The following is a 27,811-nucleotide window of genomic DNA, read 5'->3' on the forward strand; positions in this document are numbered from 1 at the left end:
TTCTTTTTCTTTTTTTTTTGCAAAACCTTAGAATGAAGTTGTTTATTCAGTCTGTCCATCACAGGGCAGTTTTGATACACAGAGAGAAAACTTCATCTTGAAAGTGATCACCAAGGCTGTCCTATCTCTCCAAACCCACAGCCACCCCCACATCCTTCTGTGTCCCACCTGTCTTTCCCATGAGACACCTCCCAGAAAGATGGAAGGGAGGAGCCCCTGCTCCCAGCAGATGCACATGTGGGCCAGCACAAGGCACAAAGCAGACAGTGCCATCCCTGGCAGAGCAGATAAGGGTAGATGGGTGGTTTAGGAGTACCCATACTGCATTGCTGACCATCAAAGGAAGAAATTAAAAACATAATTGTAGGCTGCTACTGCCTTACCATGTTGATATGCCGCTGCTCTTCTGCCATTGCCACGTGAAAGCACCATAAGGAATGCAACAGTTCAACAGAATGGGAAAGACGACACTAAAGGCATTAGACACTCATCCATCACCATCCTTTTCACAGATGAATGGCAAAGGGATGGCCCTTATGTAAAGAACCTGTATTAACTCCACACCTGACATCCAGAGGAGGCTGAACTATGTGGTTTACGGTGATTCTTTTGGTTATGTATTCCTGCAACTGTCTCAGGACTGTTACATGTGATAGTAACTCTATTGACAAACAAACTCCTACTTTGGCCCTTCCTGAACAAAAAAAATCCCCACATATCCAGCTCCAAATCTTCCATAGACAAAAGCGCTGGAAGTGATAGAACCATTGTTCAAGGCATTTCCAACATGCTGTGAATTGCCAACCTGCTCTCGGTCTCAGTAACATTGCCAGGTTTTCACGGTGCATAATGTCCAGATAGCTCGACAGGTGACAGAGCTGTGGTGTGGCACCAATCGCAGCCCCCAAAGAGATGGAGCAGCGGCAGAGTCAGGGTGTGGCATCAATCACAGTGCCCAGAGAGGTGAGGCAGTGAGAGGGCCACACTGTGGGAGTGACTGGAGTGCTCAGAGAGCTCAGGAAGAGACAAAATCGCTTGCTGGGAATTATCATAGTGGCCGGAGAGCTGAGGCAGTGATCGAACCACCGGGTGGCACCGATCGCAGTGCTGAGAGGGCTCAGGCAGTGACAAAGGCACGGTGCGGCATCCATCGCAGTGGTAGGCAGTGAGTGACGCAGTCCACGGAGCGGCCCCCGCGCCACCCAGAGCCTTCCGAGCCGCCTCCTTTGCTCCGCCTCCTCCGGTACCGAGGTTTTACTGTAGGTGCCTTAGGGGCGAGCCCCATTGCCAGCGGCACCCCGGGAAGCTGTAGCGGCCTCCGAGGCCAGAGCGCGGTAAGGCAGGAGCGTCGGAGCGGGGGCAGCTGGACGGGCCGCGCTGCCGCACCGAAACCGAAACCACGGAGGCGACCCCGCGAAGGGGGGTGTGAAGGCGTAGCCACGGCGTGATCCGGGGGGCTGACGGGTTCCGAGGTGAGATGGCTCGGCGGCGGTGTAGCGCTCCGTCCCATCCCGCACCACCGCGGAGGGGCTCCCGGGCACGGGGAAGGGGAAGCGCCGGGCGGGGAGAGATGCGTATGAGAGGAGGCGGCAGCAGGAAGCCGCCGGGAGGAGAAGGGCGATATGGCAAGTCAGCCAACGAGGAACTAGGCCAGAGCAGCCCCGCGTTAGGGCTTCCCGGCTCCTCGGCGAACAGACGCCTCTGGCTGCGGCGGGGCTGAGCGGGAGCGCCCGGCAGCGCCCGTCCCGACAGCTGCGGCCCGGCGCGGCGCCGCGGCCGGGACAGCCTTTCCCGATTCCCACACGGAATCACTTCTGTGACCAGAACCGACTGTAGCACCTTTGCACGGATACTGGCTACTGCACGGATCCCATCCTTTCCTCTTCCCACGCTGCCTCTGTTCCTGTGAAAGAAAACTTCCGTTGCATAACACCTTTGTTTCCCTTGTATTGGCTTCTCCTCCCTTCCCGTGGGATCCTTTCTTGTAACCTGATGACGATCTGACATAGGTATTTTCTTTGCTATTTCCAAGAGGAAAAAAGAAAAAAAAAAAAAACCTTCCTGTTGTCTTATCACGACTTCTAGGGTCATTATAGCGGAAGGGATTTTATATCTCCAGGGCCTCATACCTCCTTGAAGTTTCTTCACAACGCAGCTCCTCTGTGCGCTGCCTGTCCCTGGTCCTTGCAGCGGTCACCTGACTCCACTTCCTCACAGCCACATATCCATCTCGCTTCACAGTGCAGCCAACAAATACCATCTCTCTTAGCACAGCCAACAAACTGCAGCTCTCCTCACAGCTAGCCAACCTGCTCTTTTGTAGCACTTGCCCTTATTGGATACAGGTATGGCTTGTTAAGAGCTGGGCCTGTTTCTAATCTTTAGTAATTTGTCTGCAGCAACTCCTCAGCTGTGAGATTACCTCCTGCACTATTTTCTTACATTCCATCTCCCCACACCCTCCTTAGTGAAAAGATGCATCAGATGAAAAATCTAAGCAGAAGGGAAAGGTTTAGATGGAGTGGGTTATGACATTTACGGCAACAGATTTGAGATACTCTGTTTTGAAACATCATTGACACAGGCAATATTTTTGTTATCAGCTGTAGAAGCCCTTCTGTTTGTCTCCTGTTGGTCTTTTGAGTATACCAGCTTTGGCTTCTGCTCTTTATTCCTTTCCATTACTGACTGATAACTCAGTGGCCATGAATTTTGCTACTTATAACGGTGCTAATTTTCTCCAATTAAAGTTTGTAGCACCTCTTAAAAATTTAGGCACTCGGAGCATCATTAAACTATAAAGGCTCCATGTTTTTCATACTACTGTGCTAATGTGCTCAGCCCTCCTCCTTAACCATGCAGGTCACATCATTACAGATTTGTAACTGCATCAGATCAGTTACAAATCGTTAGAACTGAGCAAAGCACTTTTGAACAGTGATTAGGAATATGACATGATGACCTAATATCCAGGTTATGATTCCTGTGAATTTATATGCCCTTTAGGCGTTAAAGGAGAGGATGTAACCATGGTGTTAAAAGAAGAATGCCACAAAGCCACTTAGCGCAGTCATACCAGTCATACTGGTGGACAGAAATTCCTGTCTTCTAGCAACTGGTATTAAAAATTTTCATAACACATGTTGGTACTTGGTAAATATGAACCCAACTGAATACAAATGTTCAGAATAGTATACGAAAAAAACTGCTTTAAAATGAATCAAGTACACAGATGACAGCTACTTCACAGAACGTAAATTAGCCTTTAGAAGTGTACATAGCTTCTGTAAGGGTTGGCTAAATTAACCTACAAAATTTCTATTCTCTTAACCACAGGTAGGTAATTCATGGATTGGTGTGTCCTAAGTACTGAGGATACGTATAAATTACCCTGTGTTTCAATAAGAAGCAGTAAGGTTGGAGTGAACCTGAGTCTTTAAGGTTCTGTTCTTGTTTTTTTAATAATCTGACATTTAAAGCTATCATAAGCCAATATTTCATGTTAAATAGCATACCAGAATAATTAGTCTTTGCTTTAAAGCCTAGCTGGATATTGTTTTCCTGTGATAATCATTCTAAAAAAAAAAAAAACAAAAAAAAAAACCAAAAAAACCACCAAAACAAAAAAAACCCCACACAAACCTCTGGGTTTGAAATAAGTCATTAGATCATTAGATCAGACAACTTCTATTCAGAGTACCTCATTACTTAATAAGAACACAAAAAATGCAGTAGCATCTTACCATGCCCAAGGGGGAAGGTTCCCTCCCATATAATAAGAAAATTCCCTCTTCTTGAATGTTACCCAGCTCACTTCAACAGACGCATTATGATTTTAGAAGTTATGACTTCTTTTTAATTTCCAAGACTTTTGGTCATAGTGACTACATGTGGCTTGGTAGGAAGGAACAGGTAATTAACAATGTAAATACGAACAAGGTTCTGCATTTATTGCAGTTTTGGGCAGAGATATTTTTTGCCAGGAATGCCAGTCCCAAGCTATCAGTGGTATTAATGCAACTTTGGAGATTCGCCATTCAAAAATGCACATCTACTTTGCATTCACCAGAAAAGCACATGCAAGTCTTATAACTATTACCTAGCTGCATAGTTGCTGTTAGCATGGAAAAATTAACATATATAAGTGACTTCAATTTTTACTTGGAAGGAAGACTCAGATAAAGAAGCAAGATACTAGTTTATGCCATATTTGACCCTGATGACTGAATTTAGGCCCTTGTACAGGGACATCCACCCCATCTGCACAAAAGGCAGCGTGCCACACCAACAAATCCAGAGAACCATCACTGGAAACTTCCAGGGACATGAAAGCTCAGCTATGAAAGCAGCAATGGCACTGCTATGAGTCATTTGTTACTTGCTATTTGATTATCTGTAAAAGAAAAACAGAAACCAAACCAAAACAAAAACCCCAAAACAAACAAACAAACAACTTCACAAAAAACCAAAAACAACCACCCAAAAAACCCCTACCACAACAAACAAAACAAGAACAATTTCCTCTAATCATTATTAGGCATAGCAGGACTTCGCTTCTTACTAAATGAATGCTGCCATATCCTCAGGCCTTTGCTCATAATGCAGGCTAGCACTGCAGTGAAACAAAGCGTGCATCATTCTGAAGTCCATAAAGCCAAAGCAGAAAACTCTGAAGAGAGGACACTGCTCTGGGTGTGGTTCCCTATCTGTGCTATAACAGCCTGTTAAGTCTCTATCTGTACTTTGAAAAGAAAGCACTTGCTCTATTTCTTCTACAGGCACAATTCATAATTTTTTTTAAAATTAACTTGTTCTTCCCTGTTTTGGTTTGTCAGTATTGAACTGATCAGACCATTTCCAACTCAGCACTGAAATGTCTCTCTTCCTCAGGTACCTACTTTCCACACGCACTAAGTCCTTAGATCCCAGGCTCCCCAATGAGGGTGTGGTAATGAGGCAGTCAAAATTAGGCTGCAGCTGATGTTCACAACAATATTAAGCAATCTTTCAATTAGAGATTGGATTATACAAGTGCACAATAGTTTAAAGAATCAGCAGTCATTTTTTGGTCTGGAAAACCTTGGGAGTCCCTTTGCTACACAATTTGGAGCTCTTAGTTACCCAAAGGAGCCAATCTACTGCTGCTGGTAGTGGCACTTAGAAGTGGCGCCTTTCTCCCAGCTCCATCTGTCTGTGTTGTAGTTACCCAAGATGAGTGGAAAATGAACAGCCCTGCCAGTCTCTTGGACTTTGTCTTTTCTCAGCAAACTCTTTCTTTACCTGATGTAAGGTGCTTAAGGTAAAAACTTAGTGAGGGGGAAAAAAGCAGAGCGTGGTGGCTTGCACCAGTGCTAGCAAAGCAGCTTGCTGGCATGTGCTGAAGGCAGGGACTGTCAACCTTGGGAAACATATTAGGCAAGAGAGTACTGCAGCCTTATCAAAGGATTAAAATTATTCTGGCATCCACTTGTGTTTACTTATTTATTACTTATCTGTTACTTACACATTCCATAGGATTCCCCAAACTCTGTTTTTGTCTTGATGCACTTAGGAGTTAAGACAAGCCTTCATAATTTCTTTGTTCCTCTTCTTTTTAATGGGCAGAGAAGTTGCCATACATATTCTTTCCTAGCACTTGTCACCTTGAGTTCATGTGCAAATAAGTTTCCCACAGAAGCTGAGTCCTTCATTTCATCCTCCATTTGGTTGTTTGGTTTAAGCTTTAAGCTTAAACCCTTTAGAGCTAGGTTTGCAAAGATGCCTCAAAGGTACCTTAGGGTTATGTAGGAATCTGGGCACCTGACAGGCCCATGTTCAGGCAATTCAGAAAACAAGATACCTGTCAGAATCATTAGGCACTACCTGCCTTTGGGACCGTGGCTCTTGGTTTTTCTGGGGTTTGGATTTTGCACATACGAAGTGTAGGGACAGTACCAATCTACTGTATATTGTATAGATAAAAACTATGTCTCAGCAGCACTTTTGAGATCCTCAGGTGAAGAAATGATTTTACATCAACTGGATGTAACTGTAGTGGGTTGACAGGATTAATCTTTAGATCTGATTCTGTGAGAAGTGCAGCATTTTTGGTTTCCATCTGAGCATTCATAAGGGTCATGAGAGTTTATGTTTCTGTCCCACTCCTTCAATGTACATTTATTTAGTGGAACAGCTGAATGCTTTCAATGACACTTCATTTTCCCTCCTTTATACTGCAGGTCCAGGAGCACGAGGGTGCTTGATTTTGTTTTAATTGCTAAGCCACAAAGACTGCAGCCATGTCTCTGGAAGACATCTACATGAACACCAAAGATTTGCTTGAAAAAAAGCAACTAGATGCTGGAGGATTTGGAACAATTTCTTTATGCTTGCACAAGAAATATGGATATGTAGCATTAAAAAAAGTGTATACAGGACCACAGCGCGCTGAGTAAGTTCCAGATCTCAGTTCTGATTTTCACTTCAGTTGGTCTAAGTCCTCTAAATTCAATTAAGACAAACCTAAATGGAGTGTAATAACTTTAGGTCTTTGGCTTTTGGAGATACTTTATGTGGGGAAAAGAAAACAATGCTAACAACTGTCCTGCAAATTTTCTTTTTTTTCCCCTCTTGTTAAGAATCAAGAGCACTCCTGCACACTTAAGGAAATGCAGGAACTCAGTGGCCTCACGATATTTTCAAACTTGCAGATATGTTTTCAATGAAATTATCCAACTGTAGATGTCCACTAGGAACTAAATGCACATGAATTATCAGCAGGACTCTGACCTCATGTGTCTTAATGTCACGAATGTAACCCTGTCTCTCTTGAAAAAGAACAGAGTGAGCCAAGCCCACTGATTTAATTCAAAGATTGAATGTCTGTTTCAGTGGATTCAGGTCACATTGCAGCTCTACTACCTCACAGCCATAACAATCTTAAAACTCTCCTGTGAGTCATCCACTAGAGAGAGACAAAATTTCATGCTTTTTCTACTTTGGGTTATGATAAATAAATTGACTGAGTTTTTATTTTGCTGGTAGAAAGCAAATGAAGATATTCTAGTATTTTGCAGCCTGCAATGACAGTTTGGGATGACCACAGTTAGAATGGACTAGCCTGCCAAGTGTATTTTTGGGTTTGTGTTTTTATTTTTTCATTACACAGGCGCATAATTTTGTTATTTCTTAAAATATTGAACCATAAGTCTTTAACAAATTTTTAAACTGAGCCTAATGCAAACAAAACAACCACTTTCTTCTCTAGTAATACAGAGGAACACAAATGGAGAAAGTAGTTTCCTTTTAAGTCAAGAGGGTAGGGAAGCATTAGCAAGCAGTATAGTTTCAATATTTTCTTATATCCTTCCATCTGATGACTAGAACAGGAACAACAATAAAAATACCATCCCTTCTATTCATTATATAATGCATATTATCCTTTTTTAAGACCCCTAGTGAGCTTCCAGCTATGTACCTATGATTATTGATGGATTGTATTGAGGCCAAGGTACTTGTTAAACCAGTAATTGTTAGCAAATGCTGTCATTATTTAGTATGTGTGTGGTTCCCTTGTAAGAAATCCATTTTGAACATGAAGCCCTTTGGAAACAAGACCTCTGTAAGTTACCTGTACAAGAAGTAGTGGAGTGGATCTTGATCCTTCTTGTTTCCAAGGCTCTTTCAGTTCTGCCCAGATCTCACTCCAGTTAAAATATTTGATCTGTGCAGTTTCTGAAAAGCAGGCCTTAAAATCAGACTGAGCATACAGTCTCTGTTTAAGGCATTTGAGCAGCATCTTAGAGATTATAACCTGGCATGAACAAATCTGTATCAATTAAAAATCATCTGAAGGTATGGTTAATCTTGCAGAGGTTCTAGGGATGTTGACATTTTTGGCCATGGTTTTCATCATGAATCAGTGTGATTTTCATCCCTTTGTTCTTTCTAAACTGGCACCTAAATTGAGTGTAATTTCTGTTTTACAGGTACAATGTTTCCCTTCTTGAAGAGGGCAGGATTATGCGCAGACTGCAGCATGACCGCGTGGTAAAGCTGCTCGGCATCATTTTGGAAGATGGAAACTACTCACTTGTGATGGAGTACGTGGACCGGGGGAACATGATGAAAGTGCTACAGAATGTGAGCAGTCAATTACTTCATCCCTTAGGGTTGGTGAGCTGCTTGAAAGGGACAGGATGTTAGTGCCATACCCAGAGAATGGAGTTCTTAATTTGTTATTCTTCTTTCTGTATTAAAAAGCCGGTGACAGCACTGCTTTCTCTAGAGACAGCAGACAATGGCATTCCTGTGCATCACAGAGGAGCAGACCAATTATAGATTAAAAAGTTCTAGAAGGGCTGTAGAGATAAGTGGAGAGTTTACTAAATATGTAGCAAATATTTGTAAATATGGAGTGACTCTAGAGTTATTTTAATGCCAAAATTTCAATCCAAGAAGGACCTTAGAACCATAGAATATCACTAGTTGGAAGAGACCTTGAAAGATCATCAAGTCCACCTTGCACAGGACAACCCCAAAAATCACAACAACCCTCTGGGTGAAGAACCTTCCTCTAATATCCAACCTAAACCTCGCCTAATCCGGCTTCATGCCATTCTGACAGGCCCTATCACTGAGCACCAGAGAGAAGAGATCAGTGCCAGTCCCTCTGCTTCCCATCGTGAGGAAGCTGTGGACCATGATGAGGTATTCCCTCAGTCTCCTCCAGGCTGAACAGACCAAATGACCTCAGTCCTTCCTCATATGGCTTCCTCCCAGATTTTTCACCAAATTTTGTGCCTTCCTTTGGAGACTCTCTAATGGCTTTGCATCCTTCTTAAATCATGGCCAAAACTGCACACAGTTTTGACATAAGGTCAAGCCATACCAGTGTGGAGTAGAGTGCAACAATCACCTCCCTCAACCTACTGGTGATGCAGGTTTTTCTTAGCATAGCTTAAGCAGAGGTACCCTTAAGACTGAGGAACTTCTTTTAAAGACTGAGTTTTAATTTGATTATTGTAGTTGCATTTTTTAATAGATGGCACTTCTTGTTCTTTCTTTTAGCTCTCACTACCTTTGTCAGTGAGAGGGCGTTTCGTGCTGGAAATCACAGAAGGAATGCTTTATTTGCATGAGCAAGGCTTTGTACACAAAGACCTAAAACCAGAAAACATCCTTGTGGACAGAGACTTCCACATTAAGGTATTTGTTAGAATGTGAATGGAGAAGGTTGGTGATTTGTGTTGAAGAACCCACCACAGCCATGCTGCTTAGAGTTCCTAACTTGGTGGATTTGGTAGATGAATGCCTCTGTAGTTTAGTGAGCTATCACTGAGAGAGTGTTCCCTGGATCGCTGAATTACGGTGGCCTATACAACCTCTGAGTCTGAGATTTGCACAGTATTCCTCCAACTGTGGGAAAAAAAATCACTGAGGGCATTAAAAAAAAAGTAAATAACAAGCTGTAAATAACATAACAATTAGATGAAAAAAACGTTAAGACAGAGTTTGAAACAAAATAGAATGTTTTATGGATTATGTCTTTTGTCCTTTATTGCTGTAATTTCTCCTCCTGCCTTCACTTCCTTTTTTTTATTCCCTTCTTTCTTTCTTCTATTATCTTCTCCTCTTTTGTATCCCTCTTTTCCCTTAGTCATCATTTTAAAATGACATCCAGGAGCTACAAAAAACCCCATCAGGACATTACTTCAAAGAATGGTTTATTAGCCTATTCCAAAGCCCTTCTATTAACTTTAGTGGGGTTTTGGATCAAGTCACATAAATATAGAGGCTACAGTGGAATAAACCTGAGGGGAATTTGCAGCAATCCTCATCAAATATCCTGTCTCTGGTCAAGGTGAGTTGTTGAAATAATGACCCCATTACAGTCTGAAACTATAGAATAAATTTCTGTGAAGAGAACTCTGACGTTTTCTATTTCTCACACATAAATTAGTAAGTAGTTTTTCCACAAGATTAATATAGTAGCAAGTGCAGTATGCAATATAGTTGCAAGAGCAACTTGCAGATAAGAATTACAAATTTATTTCTTTTCCAAAAATAAAAACCCCATCATGATTTACTTTAAATGGAAATTGTATGGGGAGTTGGGTTTCATCTCTAGCCCAAACTAGGCTATCATCACATTTCATGACAAACTGATCTGGAACACAGGATCAAATTCAGAATTGGATCAGACTTTCTTAAGTAGCTTGATCAAAAATATAATTTAAGGCAGCTGTTGTATTATCTATCTGCTTGAATGTGTCCAACAATGTCAATAATTAGAAAGGGAAGTAGTTGTTCCAGGAAGTTGTAAATGTAGAAAGATTTGTCATACCTTCTCTATCACTAGACCTCCTCTCATTTGTAGACATGAACCTGGACTCCTACTTCCTCAGCAGAATGTTGCCTAGATTCTCCTCTGAATACACAGCCTCTAAACATAGCCCAAGGCTTCAGAAACTCAAGAGGAGCAATAAGCTAGTTAGGGGCAATAAGAGAGAATAGTGAGTTAGCAGTGAGGCACCTCATTTTACCTGAAGTAATTGAGTTACATGACTGTTTGCCTATGGCCAAGAGAGACAGGCCCATTTTCTTTCAGTTTTCCTCTCCTGTTCCCTTGGGTAAGCACTGGTGCTAATGTGAACGGCCTGTCTTGATTTAGGAAGCCAAACCAGCAGATTACCATTTACCTTGTTGGCAGTGCTATTCTTCTGTTGGGGAGCACTTGGTTCAGCAAGCTGCTTGACTGCCTTGCACTTGGTCTTTCCAAGTAAGTGTCAGTCCTGGAACAAGAGGAGCAGAGGGAGCAAGCACATAATAGGAGACGTGGGGAGAGGAGGGAAGGATTACTTTCTTCATCACCAGCCATTAGTCTAGTTGCAAAATTGCACTCTAAAGTTTCAACAATATCACATTGTCAAGCACACAGTACCCAGGCATCTCTGCTTTAACCTATTCCATGCTATTCTTTTCCATGTCTCTTTGTCATACTTATACATCATTTTAGATCTCTTCTTTACCTCTTCTGAAGGAAGATCTAAGGTGGTTGAGTTAAATGGAATCTGAATGGAAAGGGCAGTGAGAGAGGAGGCATATCTGCCCATCTCATAGATTGATTGTAAGTTTGTATCTTTGTGTCTTCTCCTATGAATCTTCTGTTCTCCTATGAGTACTGCAAGCAGACCTCAAATAGGAATGCCAATATGAGTGAAACCAAATTTCTTCTATCCTCACATTGTGCAAGCATTCCACAATTAATAATAAAAGTTCAGCCTAATGGCTCTCAATTTTCAGTGATACTTTATTTAGATCAAAAACCAAACCAAACAAACAAAGAAAAACTAGGAAAAAATCAAATAGTTTGTTTTCCTTTCTTAAGTTGTATTTTTTCACTATTTAATTTTTAGATAAATTATTAGATTAGTATTAAGACCTGATAAAATTGACACTGAATGCAATACTTGTTTATCTCCTCTTCATTACAGCGCTAGCTCTGATGTGTCTCATTTTTCAGATTGCAGATCTCGGTGTTGCCTCCTTTAAGAGCTGGAGTAGGCTGACCCAAGAAGAAGCTGTCCGACAGAAGCAAATGAAGAGCACTTGCCAGAACAATGCCGGGACTCTTTTCTATATGGCCCCAGAGCATTTACGCTCTGTTAATGCTAAACCAGTGGAGAAATCAGATGTTTACAGCTTTGGCATTGTGATCTGGGCAATTTTTGCTAACAAAGAGCCATACGAAAGTACGTTATTTCCCAAAGGATGCTATCAGAAAAATAGGTTACAAATATTAAACATCTGATGTTATAAAATTAAGATTAGTAGATTGCCCATGGCCTAGAATAGCACTGGTTTGGCACTTCATGGCCAGTCAGAGGAATTAGTTGCACCATTCCTGACTTCTAAGTATGGACAAGAACATCTGAATGAAGTGCAGCCATAAGCTGAATCTACTCACATCTACATGGTGTGGGCACAAACCAGACTTGATGGCAGAAATTAGGCAAACCTCGGATGGGCCAGGATGGAAACTTTGATGGACACTATTCCTGAGGTAGACTAGTTACACATGGAAATGAGAATGATCTCACAGTCAGTTTCAGATTCTCAGCTGTGTGGTGCTCATTTCTCAGCATGCACCAATGGGCTTATGTAGAACAATAGGAGCCAACTGTAACATGAATTCCAGAGTTTATAATTTTGAATGGATTTTTTGCTATTTAAATGGCCAAATGTTGCCTGTGTGGCCATCTTTGTGTTCATATCTAGTGCAGAGCTGATCCACCTGAGAAGCAGGTTCTAGAAAGGTACCTCTGTCACCCTTTCTCACACAGCACATGTCTTACATATAAAAGTCAATCCATTAATTTTAAAATAAATCTCTAATCCATGGAAGTCAGGGCAGTGGGGTTCAAATTCACTAATATAAAAGATTTGTAGCTGTAACCTAGACCTCTTTGAAATCATGTTTTACATACCCACAAATATAAAAGGAGCTATTTCATTGTTTCTTTTACCTATGGAAAGGTAGCAAAACCCATGAGCAGAACCTGATAGGAAATTTTATTTTTCAGATGGTATAAATGAAAACCAGATTTGCTTTGGCATCATAAATGGAAACAGACCAGACATAAAGGAGATAGCTGATAAATGTCCAGTGCAAGTTATTGACTTAATGAAGCAATGCTGGGATGAAGATGCAGAGAAACGTCCAACCTTTGCAGGTAAGGCATTACTTTAGGATTTGTATTTATTTGTGTCCATTGATAGCTTATAATGCAGCAAAACATTTCAAGAGTATTTTCTTCTTGAAGTAAGATTGGGTGTTTTTTGAAAACTGAAATAGACATGCACATGTTCTGTAAAGTATGCTCTCTGTATTATGACCAAAAATGGGATCTGATCCAGCATTTGCAGGTTTGAAAAATCCTAGTAAGTGAATGGACCTGATTAAGACACTTCACCCCTGATAAAATTATACTATGCTGAAAAGAAATTATTGCTGAAATTGACATAAAAACTGGGATATAGTATATCCTGACCATGACTGAGAAAATATCCTATTCAAAATACTCTAGATTCAAAAGCTGTTCTAGTTATCCTTCCATAAGCAACATGACTGACTTTGATAGCTAATCATCCTTTCATACGGTCAGGTGGGAAAACACTTCCAATCAGTAGAAGTCTTGGCTGAATGGTCTGGGAATGAGGCTAAGAGCAAATAAGTAAAAATTCTTTATCTCAGTGTTTCTTCTTTCTGCCTCAATACATAGTGCCAAAAAAAAAACCCAAACAAACCAGAAACCAAAAAAACCCCAACAACCCAGAAAACCCCAAAACAACAAAAAGAGGGAAAAAACCCAACCCACAAAAAAAGACCCCAACAAATAACAGGAAACTGAGGTTTGTATTTAGACAGGGGCACCAACAGCTTCGTATACTGCAGGCATGTATTTAAATACTCAGAGGAAATGTGTATCACATGACGAACCCACCTGCTATCTCCATATTAAACATATATAATCTGCTGCTAATAGATTAAATTTATGCTTGTATTGGATCTTAGCTTCTAATTTCCCCATATACCAGCCAAGGAAAGATGCTTTTAGCCACTGATCATAGACAGATTTCACCATAAAGAAGCAATACAACAACAACAAATCCCTAGAAGTCATCCTGTTCTTGTTACTGTTTGAGACTGAATGTACCATGAGAACAAATTACAAACGGATGTATACCTTTCTTGTTTCTGACATTGTAGAAGTCTTCATTCTTCATTCCTTTTCTATCAAGATTGTTAACAGTACAAGTCACTTTTACTTCCCATTGAAAACCATTTTCACTTAGTTCTTTTATTTTTGCAGAAATCAGTGAAAGATATAAGCCATTTTACTATGAAGAGCTAGGAAAAAATATTGAAGAAGATCTGAAGAATTTAAAAGTGAGTAACTTTCTAAGCATTTTAAAGTTCCCCACATTCCTTCTTCCCAACCCCAATTATGGCCAGATTCTGCCACTTCAACACTGATCATGCTTGACTGATATGATTTCCTGCCGTGATAAAATAGCTGGATTTGTGAATGAGGGCAGAGCAGTGCATGTCATTTATCTCAAAACCTTCAGAAAGTTTTCAACACTCTCTCCCAAACTACTCTTGTATCCAAGTTCAGTTGTTGCTGTCTGGATGAGCAGATGAAAACAGGTTGGGTGGTGAGTCCCAGAGGAGAGGGATGGGTCTTACTTCACCTGCAGGCCAAAAGCAGCTGCAGGAGTGCAGGGGGCTGGGACTGACCTGGTTTACTCTTCTGTCAGTGACCTGACAGAAGCAATGAACACACATAAGGTGTGCACCAAACTAGAAGGGCTGGTCAAGACAGTCACAAGGACAAGGCTGATAGCTGCAGGCTGGAGGAATGTGGTGACAGAAACCTTGTGAAATTCAGAAAGCACAAGAGGAATGTGTTACACCTGGGATTAAATAACCCCTGGCTTCAGTGCCAACCAGCCAGGGAGCAGCACTGCCAAAAAGAACCTCAGGGTGGTGGAGAGCAGCGACCTGGGCACCAGCCACAGCCTGCCTGGCACCAGCAGTGTCACAGGCAGCAGATCTGCTTAGACCTTGTCAGTCCTAATAGGAGAGGGGAATTCAGCCCAGACATGCAATGGCTTTGGAGGACAAAGAAATAGCAACCTGCCCCTATGTGTGAGGAGTTTGAGAAGACAGAGCCGAGCTCTTCACAGCAGCACATCGTGTGAGGACCAGAGAAAAAAGACAAATACAGAAACAAAAGAGACTCAAATTTGGATGTAAGAGTGAAATGAAAAAAACACAAAACGTTTCTCTCTGAGGAGAGCAAAGCAGTGGCACAAGTTACCTAAAGAGGTTGTCCAGTCTCCATCATTGAAGGTTTTTAAACCCAACTGCACAAAGCTCTGAGCTACCAACTCCAGTCCCATAAGTGACCCTGTTTTGAGCAGGAGGTGGGCCCAAGGTCTGTTTCCACCTGAGGGGCATGCTGATTCTATGATGATATTTTGCAAAAGCTCCTCATATATCCACTAAGTCTCACTCACGAAATAAAATGTTGTTCCTATAAATTAAAAAGTGGCAGAATCTAATTTAAAGTAACTTCAGAAATTCTTGGTAATTTTTGCCCTGCCTTCAGGCAGTGTCTAATGAGTCTCAGCCTGCTTGAGACCAGGAAGGTATTCCACAGTAATATTAACAGTAAAAGTTAAATTCCGATTGTTTTCTTGAGTGTCTAAGTTAGTCTTACTTTTCTGGCTATAAGTTTAAAAACTATGATTAAAATAATTAATTTCCTGACTGAAAATAAAGGAATCAGAACTTGTTGAAAAAATGGGCTGATAATGGAATATTTTTATCACAGATATCTAATCACTTGAGTGTATAGACTTCACTCACAGACAATACAGACAGTATTCTTAACTAAGAAAAAAACCAAAACAAAATTAACTTCCTCGTGAAAAAACCATTCTTTCACTTTTTTTTTTAAGTGCTTGCTTCTTACCAAGTCTTCAATTGTGGAAATAAAAATTATTCATTTCATGTGATGTTTATGAAGCACCAGTAACTGTTCAAAAAAGCAACAGTTTTGCAAAGTGAAACTGATGAAACAGATTTCTTGGACTGATTTGATCAAACTCCCAATTGAACTGTACATATGTCTAATTTATGACAGCAACCCCAAATCAGCACCATGGCAAATTTTACTATGTGCATTAGCTCTCTGCAGATGTACCTCTCATATCATAGTGACAAAATGACTATTTAGGAAATGGGCTGTGAGTTCATTACTTTCTCAGGAAGGAAAGCATCCATTACAATCAGGGCACATATTGTGAAGAGTGGATCCAGGGCAAGTCACTGTGTGAATTACAAATACAGCTTCAGTAGCAACATGGCTTAGAGAGTTTAGGCATAGCCCCCCTGCTGCCTGCCCAGCAATCATGGAAGCCTCCTAAGTAAAAAAATCACAGAATGGTTGAGGATGAAAGGGACCAGAAGTCATTTGGTTTAATCCCCCTGTTCAAACAATTCCATTACTCAAGTAAAATCTAAGGACCTCTGGTTGTAACGTGTGTTAGAACATTACCTTTTGCTTTTGGAGGGAAGCAGATTTTTTGGGAAGAGATAGGTAAGAATTGATGATTTTTAAACTGTGAAAGTACTTATTTGGTTTAATTAAAAAAAATACTAACACAAACTCTACTTTTGGAAATTATTTCATGAGTAAGCAGCACTTGGGGAAGTTCAGAAATAATTTTTGCAGGTTAATAAAAAATTACTTCCAGCAAAGCCTGAATAATAGGTACATCAAAAGAGTAGAACAGGAGTAGATTTTGCCTTCACTCTAGTTAAGTGAGGATGAGGGTTATAGAAAGGAAATTGCACTGCTTCTTTCTGAAAATTTACTCTAAACTCCTCTTTTCTAATAATCTTAATAAAAGTCAATGTGCCTATACATGAACGTTAATTATTTCTCACCTCTTCTTCCCTATTGATGAATGAGCTTGTTAAATATAGATCCACAGATTAGGATGCATGTTTGCTACCTTTACCTCAGCAGCATCTCTTCACTGAGATTGCTTGCCAAAAGTCTGGCTATTAAATACAAGTCAGACAATCCAGAGCCACTCTGGATTAAGGTCACATTCATGTAGGCAAGGGTATTGTTTGGCCAAGTCAGAGGATTATATACTGCAGTTATACTGCAGTCCTCCCTCCCTTCGTTGAGGAAAAGATTTTGCCCACCTGTAGCAAAACAATGGGCATTTCCTGTCAGGCTGTGCTCTTTGAAAGAGTATGGGATCTTTTCCCAGAGACTGACAGAATCTGTTCATCCAGGTCACTTCACAGTGAAGCTGTGCTGTTTCATATTCTACAGGTACTCTCTTTGTTTAAGCTTTTGCCTATAATTTGATCATTTGTTCCTTCTCACGTGCAGAAAATGCAGCCCGAGTCAAATGAACTGCTGCATAGCATGGAGTCCCTTCAAGTAGATGCTACACCAGCAGATACCAGCAATGGTCAAGTAGGTAAGTCACTAGCACATAATTATTCTGTGTATTTGCCAAAGATAAAGTTGTGTACAAAGCTAGTAACCTTACCATTAAGGGCTTTTAAGAGACTCAATTATTCAGCACCTCAGAAAGAATTGTATTCACTGAGATGTTATTTGCCCCCAGAAGTTACACTCAAAATTTCCATCTCCTTTTACACTCTTACGCTTTCCTCTTCCATGCCAAAAATTTTGTTCAACATTAAGCTTTACGGTGGTCACTTTGATAATTACTTTTCATACTTGATCTTTCTTCTCATCTTTTTAGTCATGCCAACTGCTTGGTTTTTAGGCTTTAATTTCATTAAGACTTTTCTTTTTCCCCCTCCATCCTTTCTTATGAATGCTATGAATATGATCAAGATACATAATTGTAAATTATTCTTTTGTTTAGGACTTTGCTTTCCAAGGAATCTGAGGAATACTAGTAGACAGGGTTTTTTTCTCTTTTCTGTCATACTTTCATCAAATCTTGGATGAGTTGCATGTTTTGCGATTTTATAGAGCTGGCTCTCTAATATGTGATAATATATCTAATATGACAGAGTTAGAGTTTTGTAGTAGTGTATCTGGAATTCTCTTACCAAAGTTTCTTAATGTCAAGGGACAGAGGATCTTATTCGCCACAGTGATTTACAGGAAATAATAAAAAAAATCCAGTAAAAATAAAATTATGCTGAGTTATTTAAGACACAATTAAATTAGTAATGTTAAACTGTAACATGCAACTAATAAATCTTCCTCAAAGCCAGGTTTCCCACAACTGTTCCTCAGTAGAACTGATGGACTTAGGGCAGCCCCACTGCTCTATTTTTAAGTGAGTGTAGTTACATTTCCTATGCAGAAAGACTCGCGTATGACTGCTGCAGTTGGCAGATGCTCTCATGTTTTACGTACAAAAGACTTTGTTGTGAATCTCCACTGCAGAAAGATGCTATCTTGCCAGCCTGTCAAAGGCAGGGGTTTTTCTTTAGTCAATGGGCATCACTCAGACAGTGGTAGTGAAAGGCATCCCACAGGATCTGTTCATACATCTCAAGCTTGCCCTGGAGAGCAGATGCCATATAGTTTATGCTAATACTGAATTGCTAAGAGCTGTCACTTTGGATGGGGTTATTTCTATATTAGCCATTCCTCCCACTCCCCCTCTAGCAGTGATAGCAAAACAAGCAGACCAAGTCCTACTGAAAATGTTCTAATATACAGCCATCCAAAGGAGCTAATTTTGGTCCTGCCTAATATGGGCTGAAATAATGTAATTTGGGGGGGAACCCAGTTCACTAGCATTATATGAGCTAAATAGAAGCACAAACATACATTTCATTCCAGTTTTACAGCGCTCTGTAAATGTCCCTTGCTTCAAGCAATGTATGATATCTTGTAGAAAAGTGTGAAGCTTTCAGAACTTTAAGAAAGCATCTGTAGTTCTACCCTTAAAAAATAATTACAAGTAGTAACAAACAGATTTTTGTGTTTCTTATTTAGTCTCAAAATGCTACAGCATCATACAGATTATAACTCCATCTAGCTCAATTCTGAAGTAGAGCTTCCTTTGATACTGAGAATTAGGTTGAAAGGTAGGTGACACAGACTATTTTATCTGGTAGACATTACTTGTAAAATGGTATTCTTTGGAAGAGTATTCATATAATGACATACCCAGATAGAACAGTTTACATAATCATTTTAAAATAAGATTTTAATGACAAATTATTTGTGCTGTATGAAATTACACCTTTTATTACAGTGGCATTATTTTCCATCCTGTTACACCTCAGTTTTGCACTGATCAAACTCCAGTTAAGGAGAGGAGACACACCAGTAAATCAGATCCTACAAATGCCTCCAGGAGTGTTTGTTTCAGTGGTTGAAAACTTTATATCAATACAAGCAGAGTACACAGTGAATTCTCACACTACTCGAGCTAGTGAGATTTTAACACTGATAGCTTAAGCAAACCTGTACTTCCTAGATAAAAATCTGTTCTACTTGTCAGTAAAGCTGTGTTTTATTTTATAGAATGTCTTATGCTGGAAGTAATGTTTTATTGAAACCTTTTAGATATACAATAATAATAAAGTAGGTTAATACATCTTACTATCATTGCAACAAATTAAATACTTGCATTTGAATGTTTTCAAACATTTAATGTTCTTCCCTTTCAGATCAGCCTAATTCTTTGCACAGCTCTCAGGGTCCCATGACCACTGAGGTTAATGAAGCCCTGTTTGCTGCCTCCCCTGAGAACCAGCCCGTTGAGAGCTGTGAGACCTCATTTGCACCTCCTGATAATCTGGAAAGAAAACTTCAGCATGAATACAACTACCACGCCTTTGGGAGCCGGATGGATAAAGCAGTTCCACCTGTGCTGTACAGCCCTGAAATGATAGAGGAGGAAAGGAGACGGAGAGTTTCCTGCGATCCGTTTGCAAAGCCATCCCCTGCTTCTCAACTGAGTGAACTGTATCCAAGAGCTGAAAAAACAGGATCAAACACTAATCCATATTTCTGGCCACAGGTAGCTGCAACAACACCAAAACGGAACGTAGACGTTTGTTACGGGCCCAGCCCCAACAGTCTTCCAACAGGAAGCCTGGTGGATACCTATGGATCGTGTTCAGCCAGTAACTTTAGCCTAAGTAAACCTCCTGTGCCAGAATCTGGACAAAACCTGACGTCACCGACCAATGTAAACTGGTATTCAAAGAGTTCAGATGCAGATACAGGTGAGATTCCTTCTTCTCCAACACCTATGTTTCTTGACCAGTGAACTGGTCAAGAGAGTTCTGTAGCTCGGGGAACAACCTGCTTATTGCAGGCTGATCTGTAGTATAGAAAGGGTGAATATTTTTCATTAAGTTCCCTTTGTTGACTCAAAGTTAAAACACCGTAGCTTTGACTTCATTATGCTGCTTTCACTGATGTCAGGCTGCCAATTTCAAATGAACCATTTCTAAAGCATCAGTGTAAAAGAAGAGTATGAGACCCAGCAACTGATTCTACCAGCCAAGGAAGAGCAGACAGCAAGTACTGCTAAAGCACCTCACAAAACTAGGAGCTACCAGTCATTCTAGGAAAGCTGAGAACTTTGACTCTCAGAACTGTAACATTTATACCATAGGTTCTACTCATGAAGAAACAACACTTGTAGCATTTCAGAAAATAGATGGGCATTTTTTAGCTTGCCTTGTTGCAAGCTGAGACACTCCTGAACCTAGGGAGCCAGCAAGGAGCTAAGGATTGTAACTGGTTTCTCCAGAGAGCTCTGCCTGGTGCTGAGGGAGAGCTTCTGTTGGTGTTTGCTGGTAAGCCATGGAGTAGAAAGGTATGGAGACAAAGAAGGAAGAGAATATCGGGCATTAAAAAAGCATATGAGTAAGTGGTAACTGGAGACCTGCAAGATAAAACTTTGACAAACTAGAGACAGTATGAGATGCTTGCTCCTAGTCTTGGATATTTTTAGCATGGTGTTATTTTCCAGCTCATCTCACAAGAAAATGAACAATGTCAAGCTTTTTACAAGTAGAATGCCACCAAGGTTTATTCTGTTAAATTATTTATGCAGAGGCTGTGATTAATTGTTTATGTGAGTTTATTTACTGAAATGAATCTGAGGGCTGTCATGTCATAAGGCAGCCATTAGAATTTTCAACAATCACTAATAAAGGAAAACCTTCTGTTTGAAAGAAATAAAGAAAACATTTATTATAGGAAGACTATGTGAAATAGTGTAGCAGTTACCAAACTGAGGTGCACAAGAGCTGCATTTCAGTTCCTCACTGACTTGTTGGGTGGCTGTAACCCATCTGCTCTTGCTGCTGCACTATGAGTTGCAGAGCTCATCTGTGAGCATCCAAAAACTCACACTTGGGAGTTTGGAATTTGCCAGTTTGAATACCTCATACATGCAGCTCAGTCTGTAACTGCAGTGTGCTCTGATCCCACACTGCCAGGTATTCCTACACCCACATGGAATCCCATTGTCCTCTCTGAGATCTGAGGATGGTTAAGGCCATTAGCAACTCAGCAAAACCTCAATAAGATCATTGCTTAAACTAGAGTTATTTAAGAAGACACAATCCTGCTAATTAAAAAGCTGCTCATCTCTATATTTAAGAGCATTGTATACTCACGTTGTCACAAATATGGCAGTCATTGTTAAGTATATCTGCTTTTCTATTTACGTAATGCTTTTGGAATTTCTTTGAGGTTTTTTTCTTTCTACAGGTTACAGGGATTCCACTTCTTTCCCAAGGGGAACGTTTGCATACTATCCCAGTGCATCCAGAGTAAGCTCAGGTAAGTGCTCTGGCCTTCATCTGCCCTGGTAGCCAACAGGCTGTGCACTGCATCCTGACCAGTAAAGCAAAAGACTTCAGGAACTTGAAATAACTTCTGTTATTGCTTAATACCTCTAACCATAGCTGAAGTTTTCAGTATCAATAGGTAAAACTGAGTCCTATCAGGGCCTAAACACACCATTAAATGTGTATTTGATAAATCAAGGACAACATATTCTTTAATGTAAGAACTTTAAAAATATTGCAAGATTTCCTGTACACCTAACCTAGTCACTTCCTTAGATTAAACTTCAAGTTGCTGTCAACTCTGCCCAGCTCTGGAACCACACGCACATTGGGACACTTTGTCCTATCTTGCTCTGCATTTTAGTACAAATTTCTAGCTACAGGCTTCGTGCTAATCAGCCTTTATTGCAGCACAGATCAATACAGTTCTACTGGCTTGAACCCCTAAATCATGTAATATCCTTATTAATATATGCTCCTTTAAAGTTGTGTTGCTTGGGGCACTCTGAATTCTTTAATTAACCCTTTCAAAGGCTTGTCCCGTTTCTAAGTGGTCTATTCTACAAGGAAAACTTGAAAGAGGAGGTTTCTGTCTTCTTGACTCTTCACCTCTCAAATGATGACCCAAACCTGAGAAGCTGCAAAGTGTAAAGGCTTGGGAAAGGAGATTTATGTGTACTAAGTTTTCCTGCCAATACTGTAATATTGACAAAGTATGTGTATATATTTTAATATGTTATGCTAAATTCATTTTGTTGCCTAATAAGAACATAGCAAACATGAGGTTTCTTTCTATTTTTAACTACAAATATGATGGGTTTCCTGAGTCCTCTGGCTCTTAAAAAAAATACAGTAATCCTAATGTTATGAGTAGAAGTAATAAGATTATGAGACATGATAAAATGCATTCCTTTTTTGCAACTTCATCAATCTAATAATGCATACATATAATATTTCTTGCAGTCCCAGGTTAGCATATATTAAGTATACTTAGTCAGATTTTCGTACATAACTGTAGCTGTTCACACTTCACATTGCAATTGAGTGTGTAGCAAGGATGTAACCATGATTCCAGGTGATTAAATACAGAGCTTGGTGTATCATTTTAAATTTTAGACCCAGGTTGTGAGATTCACCATTTATGCTAGAGTTAGAATGTTTAGTGGATAATTATCCAAGCAGAGTTCAGAAAACACTGTCACGAGAACAGAAAACTGACATCACCTAAAATGAATAGTGACTTAGCTTCCTGCTGCACGTGGAAATCAGACAACAGTAAACAAAATATCAAATTATGCATTTTACTAATCATATTTTATGAGCAACATGAAACTACATTTGCTGTCGTCTCACAGAGCTCAGAAGTCATAACTGTAAACTTGCACTTACATCTATGAAAGTAAAGCTGAGAGGCAGAAGTGAGCCTTTAAAATTTAAACAAAAAGACCGTTCAAGTCAAGGCTGACCTCCTGAAGCTGTTAGGCAGCAGAAAACAAGACTGCTACTATGCACTCCCAAGGCACAGAAAACATTATTTACAGTCTAGTAACTATCAGCTTGGTTGTGGCACTCTGTCATAAAATAAACTGGGCTTTCACTTAAGTACACTTGCGTCACACGGCATAGTAAAAATACACTCACAGCACAGTTGCCAGTGAATGGTTATTTCTACATCAAGTGCAATGAATATCACTCCCCTTATTAGTGGAACTTTTTCCTCCTTATGTTACTTCTTGACATTTGGACCTTATGCTGTTGTTCGTAAATTTGTGTTAAAGTTCCCTATACAGACGATTCAATCAAGTACAACATAACTAACAGCTCTGGAATTCAAATTGGATCCTACAATCACATGAAAATTGAAGAGCAGAATCCACATGTCAGCACTTGTTCTGTTGCTATGGAAGAAATTTATACTCATTATGAAGCAGTGGGTGTATTTGGTAAGCGAAATATCTCCCTCGTTTTCATGTATTTGCCTCATATAATTACCTAAGAATCATTTGGTTTGGAATGTATAAAACACACACTGGCAGAAGCAAGGCTAGGATTGGAGATCCTCACCTGACTTCTAGTTTAAATCATAGAATATCCTGAGTTGGAATGGACCCTTGCAGATCATAGAGTCCAGTGCCTGACACAACGCATGGAAAACTAAAAGTTAAACCATGTAAGCAAGAGCCACAACAACTTCATTCAGATAGAAGTTGGACAATTTTGAAATGTAATTTATTTTCATTGGTCAATACTGAATTAAACTATTTTGGTGTATTCCTAAGCAACATTTGTGTCTCAGAATATAAAACATATGCAACTCTTTAGGAATTCTAGAGAGGGTTTTTTCAATCTTGCAGGTTTAAGTGACAACCTATGATAGCTTCAGATCAAAGAGCAAATCCAGCAACTGACCCATGAATACACATGTTCTGTCTGGATATTTTTTGCCTGCCATCACTGGGTTATGCTGCTTCCATGAAATCCACTTCTGATTGCATCACTAAGATTCTGTCTCTAGATATTACCAATAAGTATTTGGGGGGGGACAGGAGAGAGAGAGAGAGAGTGAAAGTGACAGAAGAACCGTTGAAAGATGCAATTTTCTTACACCCTTCTTCTTTTTGCAGACAATACTACTGTCCTGACAGAAAAGCATTTGAATCTAGTGAGAGAAAAGCTGGCTAAGCAGTGGAAGCACTGCGCTCGGAAACTGGGCTTCAGTGATCCCGAGATTGATGAAATTGATCATGACTACGAACGAGATGGACTAAAAGAAAAAGTTTACCAAATGCTGCTCAAGTGGGTCATGAGGGAAGGTGCCAAAGGTGCTACAGTTGGAAAACTGGCCAAGGCCCTCTTTGGCTGCCAAAGACTGGATCTCCTTAGTAGTTTGATGCAAATCCAAGAAGAATAAGTTTACTGAGAGCAGACTTTCCAGAGCTCTCCTTTTTGCACAGACTTTTGGAACCTAATTTTTTAACCAACCAGTTAATACCTCCAATAAATCAAAAAGTTCATGTCACAATATTTTGTCTTCCAAAGGAAAAAAAAAAAAGCATCATCTTCCTTCCAAATATTCCAAATAGAACAATTGTCCAAAGATAACAACAACAAAATGCAAGACAAATATCAGTTCAAAGAGAATGTGTTACACAAATGTTCTACATTCTAATCTTGAAACATATTGGTAGTCTTGTTCAGTTCCGAAGATTGACTTATTGATTGAAAAACTTGTATAGAAACCAAAATCAATCCTTACATTTTGCCAAAAGTGCCAATATTTATCATGCCAGTATTTGACTGGTTGAAGCCAATAATACTTCTCAAATATTTTTATAATTTTTATTAAATATAGATGTATAGAATTATGCAGAACACCAGCATAAATAAAAGCAAAACCTATTTCTGGCTTTAAAACTCTGATGTCTTAGAGTTATAATGTTGCATTAGATTTTTACATTGTTCGGTAGAAAAGATTTTACAGGGTAGGAGTCTCATCTGCTTTATGAAATAATGAAAAAATAAGTTACATCAGTATGCAATCCAAATTAAAATCTCAAGCATACTAGAGTTTTGGGAAGGGAAAGGTGCCTTATTACCTCTTGACTGAAGACCTATCTGCTTCTGGGAACTCAGTGTCACTACATTCTGAATCTCTTAGGCTGCATTGATATTAGTTGGTTTAATGTGCCTGGAAATATTACTGGATGCTGAGAGTAAACTGGCATGCTACAGCCTGCTGCCAGAGTAGCACATTCTTTAAAACCTCCAAAATGTTGTGCAAAGACTATTTCACAGCACTCAGGTTGTTTCTGGAGAACACTGTAACAGCTCTATAGTTTAGGTGATGGTATCCCAATGCTTGGAAATGTTCCTCGTCACTCTGTCTTCCTAATATTGATATCATCTCAGTGTGCAGTATACATGAAAGAAGAATTACTGCAAGTTTTTTGCCTGAAGAATTATGCCAAACTCTTCTTATAAGGGACAATGCCTCCTGTTCCATCAGATTTACAGATATTTCAGGCAGATGTTTTGGAGCTGGTAATTGTTGAAGCTGTACATAGACCACTAGGTTTTCATTAGTGTTCATAACTATTCATTTTAATTGTCAAAAAAAAAAAGCTAATAACTTAATGGAGTGCAGTTAGAATGGATTTCTGCTCCTTGATACAGCACCCACCATTTCAGTGGAAGCAAAATGAAACTGTAATCAAAGCAAGCATCACCATATTTGTCATCTTTAAACCTACTTAAATATACATTGCATTGCCTTACAGTTTTGACTTAGCAACATGCTAAATTTTCTATAAACTCTTGAGTACAATATGATGATGTGGTTTATCTGTCTAATGTAATAAGCTTACACTTCCCAGAAAAAGAAAAATTATTCTTCAAGCAAATAGAGAGATGGGATATAGGGTGTCTTCTCTACGCCAGTCCACAGAGCTACAGCCAGCAGTTACTGTGATAATTCATTAAACAGATCCCTGGACAGATCACAAAGTCTGTTTATGTTCTGTTAACGCTGGTTGCACTGTATTGCTACAGCAGTTCCTGACCCTCCATTGGTTTTTAAAGTCTCCCATATCTGCAGTCTTTATTTAAACAATATGCAATTTTTCAATCATAAGATCTTTGTCTTATTTGGTACACAGAATGAATGGTGATAACTTAATGGGCCTACATTAAATGCTTCATTTACTCTTTATTAAAGCAAGTCTGGACCTTACTTTCTGAAACAAGAAGAACAGAGATGTAGAGCACAAACATGAAGCATTTTAGAACAAGACTTAGGCATGGGGCTGTCCTAGATCTTTAATGCAGGACGTGGGAGATGAAGGTAATTTTAGCTTTGGTGCTTGTCAAGTCCAGTTCTAGACTAGTGCTCATAGTTCATGTGACATTGTAGATGGTACAGAACACAACTGAACTCACCTACAGACAAACTCCTTCACTACAGCCCTTGCAGAACTCAATCACAGAGAGGATTCAGCTTCCTGGGCAGAAGGGCTAAAACACTCTAAGTCCTTTAGCATATTGTGGAAAAACACATAATAGGACACAATGCCTGAAAGCAGCAGCCAGGCATGCCAAATTAGAATACATATTCAATAATAAGGATGATGAACTACTGGGATAAACTACCTAGGGAGTCTGTGGATCTTCTTATTATCTCCTAATTAAGACTGGTCTTGTTTCTTAAGACAGCTATAATTGAAATCAAAGCTGTAAGTTTCAACACAAGGTTAACTAGGTGAAATGTAAAAGCAAATGGTGTACAAGTAGTCCAAGGAAAAGTTAGTGCAGTCCTCAACCTAAAAATTTACAGAAACATTAAGTATGGAAGAGAGAGAGAAGCTAATACTAACTTAATGGATTGTTCATTTCATCTACCACCCCGTATGCCTCTCCCACTGCTCAAAAAAATCAAGGAAAAAAATTAGGGATGGAGCTGATTTTTGAAAAGCAACCTTTCATGAGAGATAAAAATGCAGGAAGATAATGGGGACAAGGATGAAAGAGTGTGATGTATTATGGCATAGATCTGATTCCTTTCATGGCAAAACAAAGGAGAGAAAGGACAGAAGAGTAATTTCTCATCAAACTGGCAAGCTATCAGACTCAAGGGCAGAGGCAGCAGTAAAGCAGCAGCCTTACAGAGATTTTTCATAAGACTGGTGAGGTACAAGACAGGGAGGAAAAGGCTGTGGGTTGCAGCAGCAGCCCTCCTCATGGTCTCTCCTTGAAGAGCAGGAGGTGAACTCATCCAGTTATGCACAAGGACGTGATGTTTTCCCAGTTTAAGAGAGGAAGCGCTTGGAGACTTTAGATCAAATACAACTCAAGTACAGCCCCTGCCCAGTAGCTACCTTCATCACACAGCACCCAATCTGTGCTGAAACTCCTAAATGCAGAGAGGACTGAGTCCATGTAATTCAGAGCAAATAATGTGTTTAATTTTGTTACTATGCCACCACTAACAGTGTACATAAAGAATATGAGGAATTTTTACTCCTTCCAAAATAGTTACTAAATAATACCAATTAATAATGCTGCATTAAAAACTCAGACATTGTTGCAAGTATTTGATACGTGACCTCTGAACTGAGCTGGCAACATACAGCTCCTCTTCCCCAGAGGCCAGTTTCCAAGGAGAGGCAACACTCAGCACGTAACCACTGACTAATCAAACAGCTTCAAGTAATTATGCCACTTTTCTGTGATGGATTTTTCAGCACTGTTCAATAACAAATGAAAACCATCTTTCAGCATGGAGGCACATAGGAAATTGAGCATGTTTCAGAGGCTTAGGGAAACTCAGCCACGTACACAGTGAGAAGGAGCTAAAGGGAAACAAAGTAGAAAGGATCATCCAGTACAAGCAGGGACACATTACAGCTAAGTACACTTGGGAGAGCTTTCTTCACAGGA

At 39.9% G+C, this 27,811-nt stretch overlaps 1 protein-coding gene across 1 annotated transcript; it reads left to right on the forward strand.

The window, feature by feature from the left end:
* Window positions 1-1,253: 1,253 nt before the first annotated feature.
* RIPK1 (receptor interacting serine/threonine kinase 1) lies at window positions 1,254-25,952 on the forward strand. Its single transcript, XM_084211344.1, has 12 exons — window positions 1,254-1,472; window positions 6,219-6,430; window positions 7,968-8,121; window positions 9,049-9,186; window positions 11,504-11,732; window positions 12,564-12,713; window positions 13,854-13,930; window positions 16,959-17,049; window positions 19,238-19,798; window positions 21,300-21,371; window positions 23,158-23,322; window positions 24,004-25,952. Exons 2-12 carry the CDS (start codon window positions 6,279-6,281, stop codon window positions 24,288-24,290), a joined length of 2,076 nt encoding a protein of 691 aa, XP_084067470.1. The 5' UTR covers window positions 1,254-1,472; window positions 6,219-6,278; the 3' UTR covers window positions 24,291-25,952.
* Window positions 25,953-27,811: the final 1,859 nt, after the last annotated feature.

Source organism: Fringilla coelebs (assembly GCF_963513975.1).
Source record: "Fringilla coelebs genome assembly, chromosome: 1".
NCBI classification, from domain to species: domain Eukaryota; kingdom Metazoa; phylum Chordata; class Aves; order Passeriformes; family Fringillidae; genus Fringilla; species Fringilla coelebs.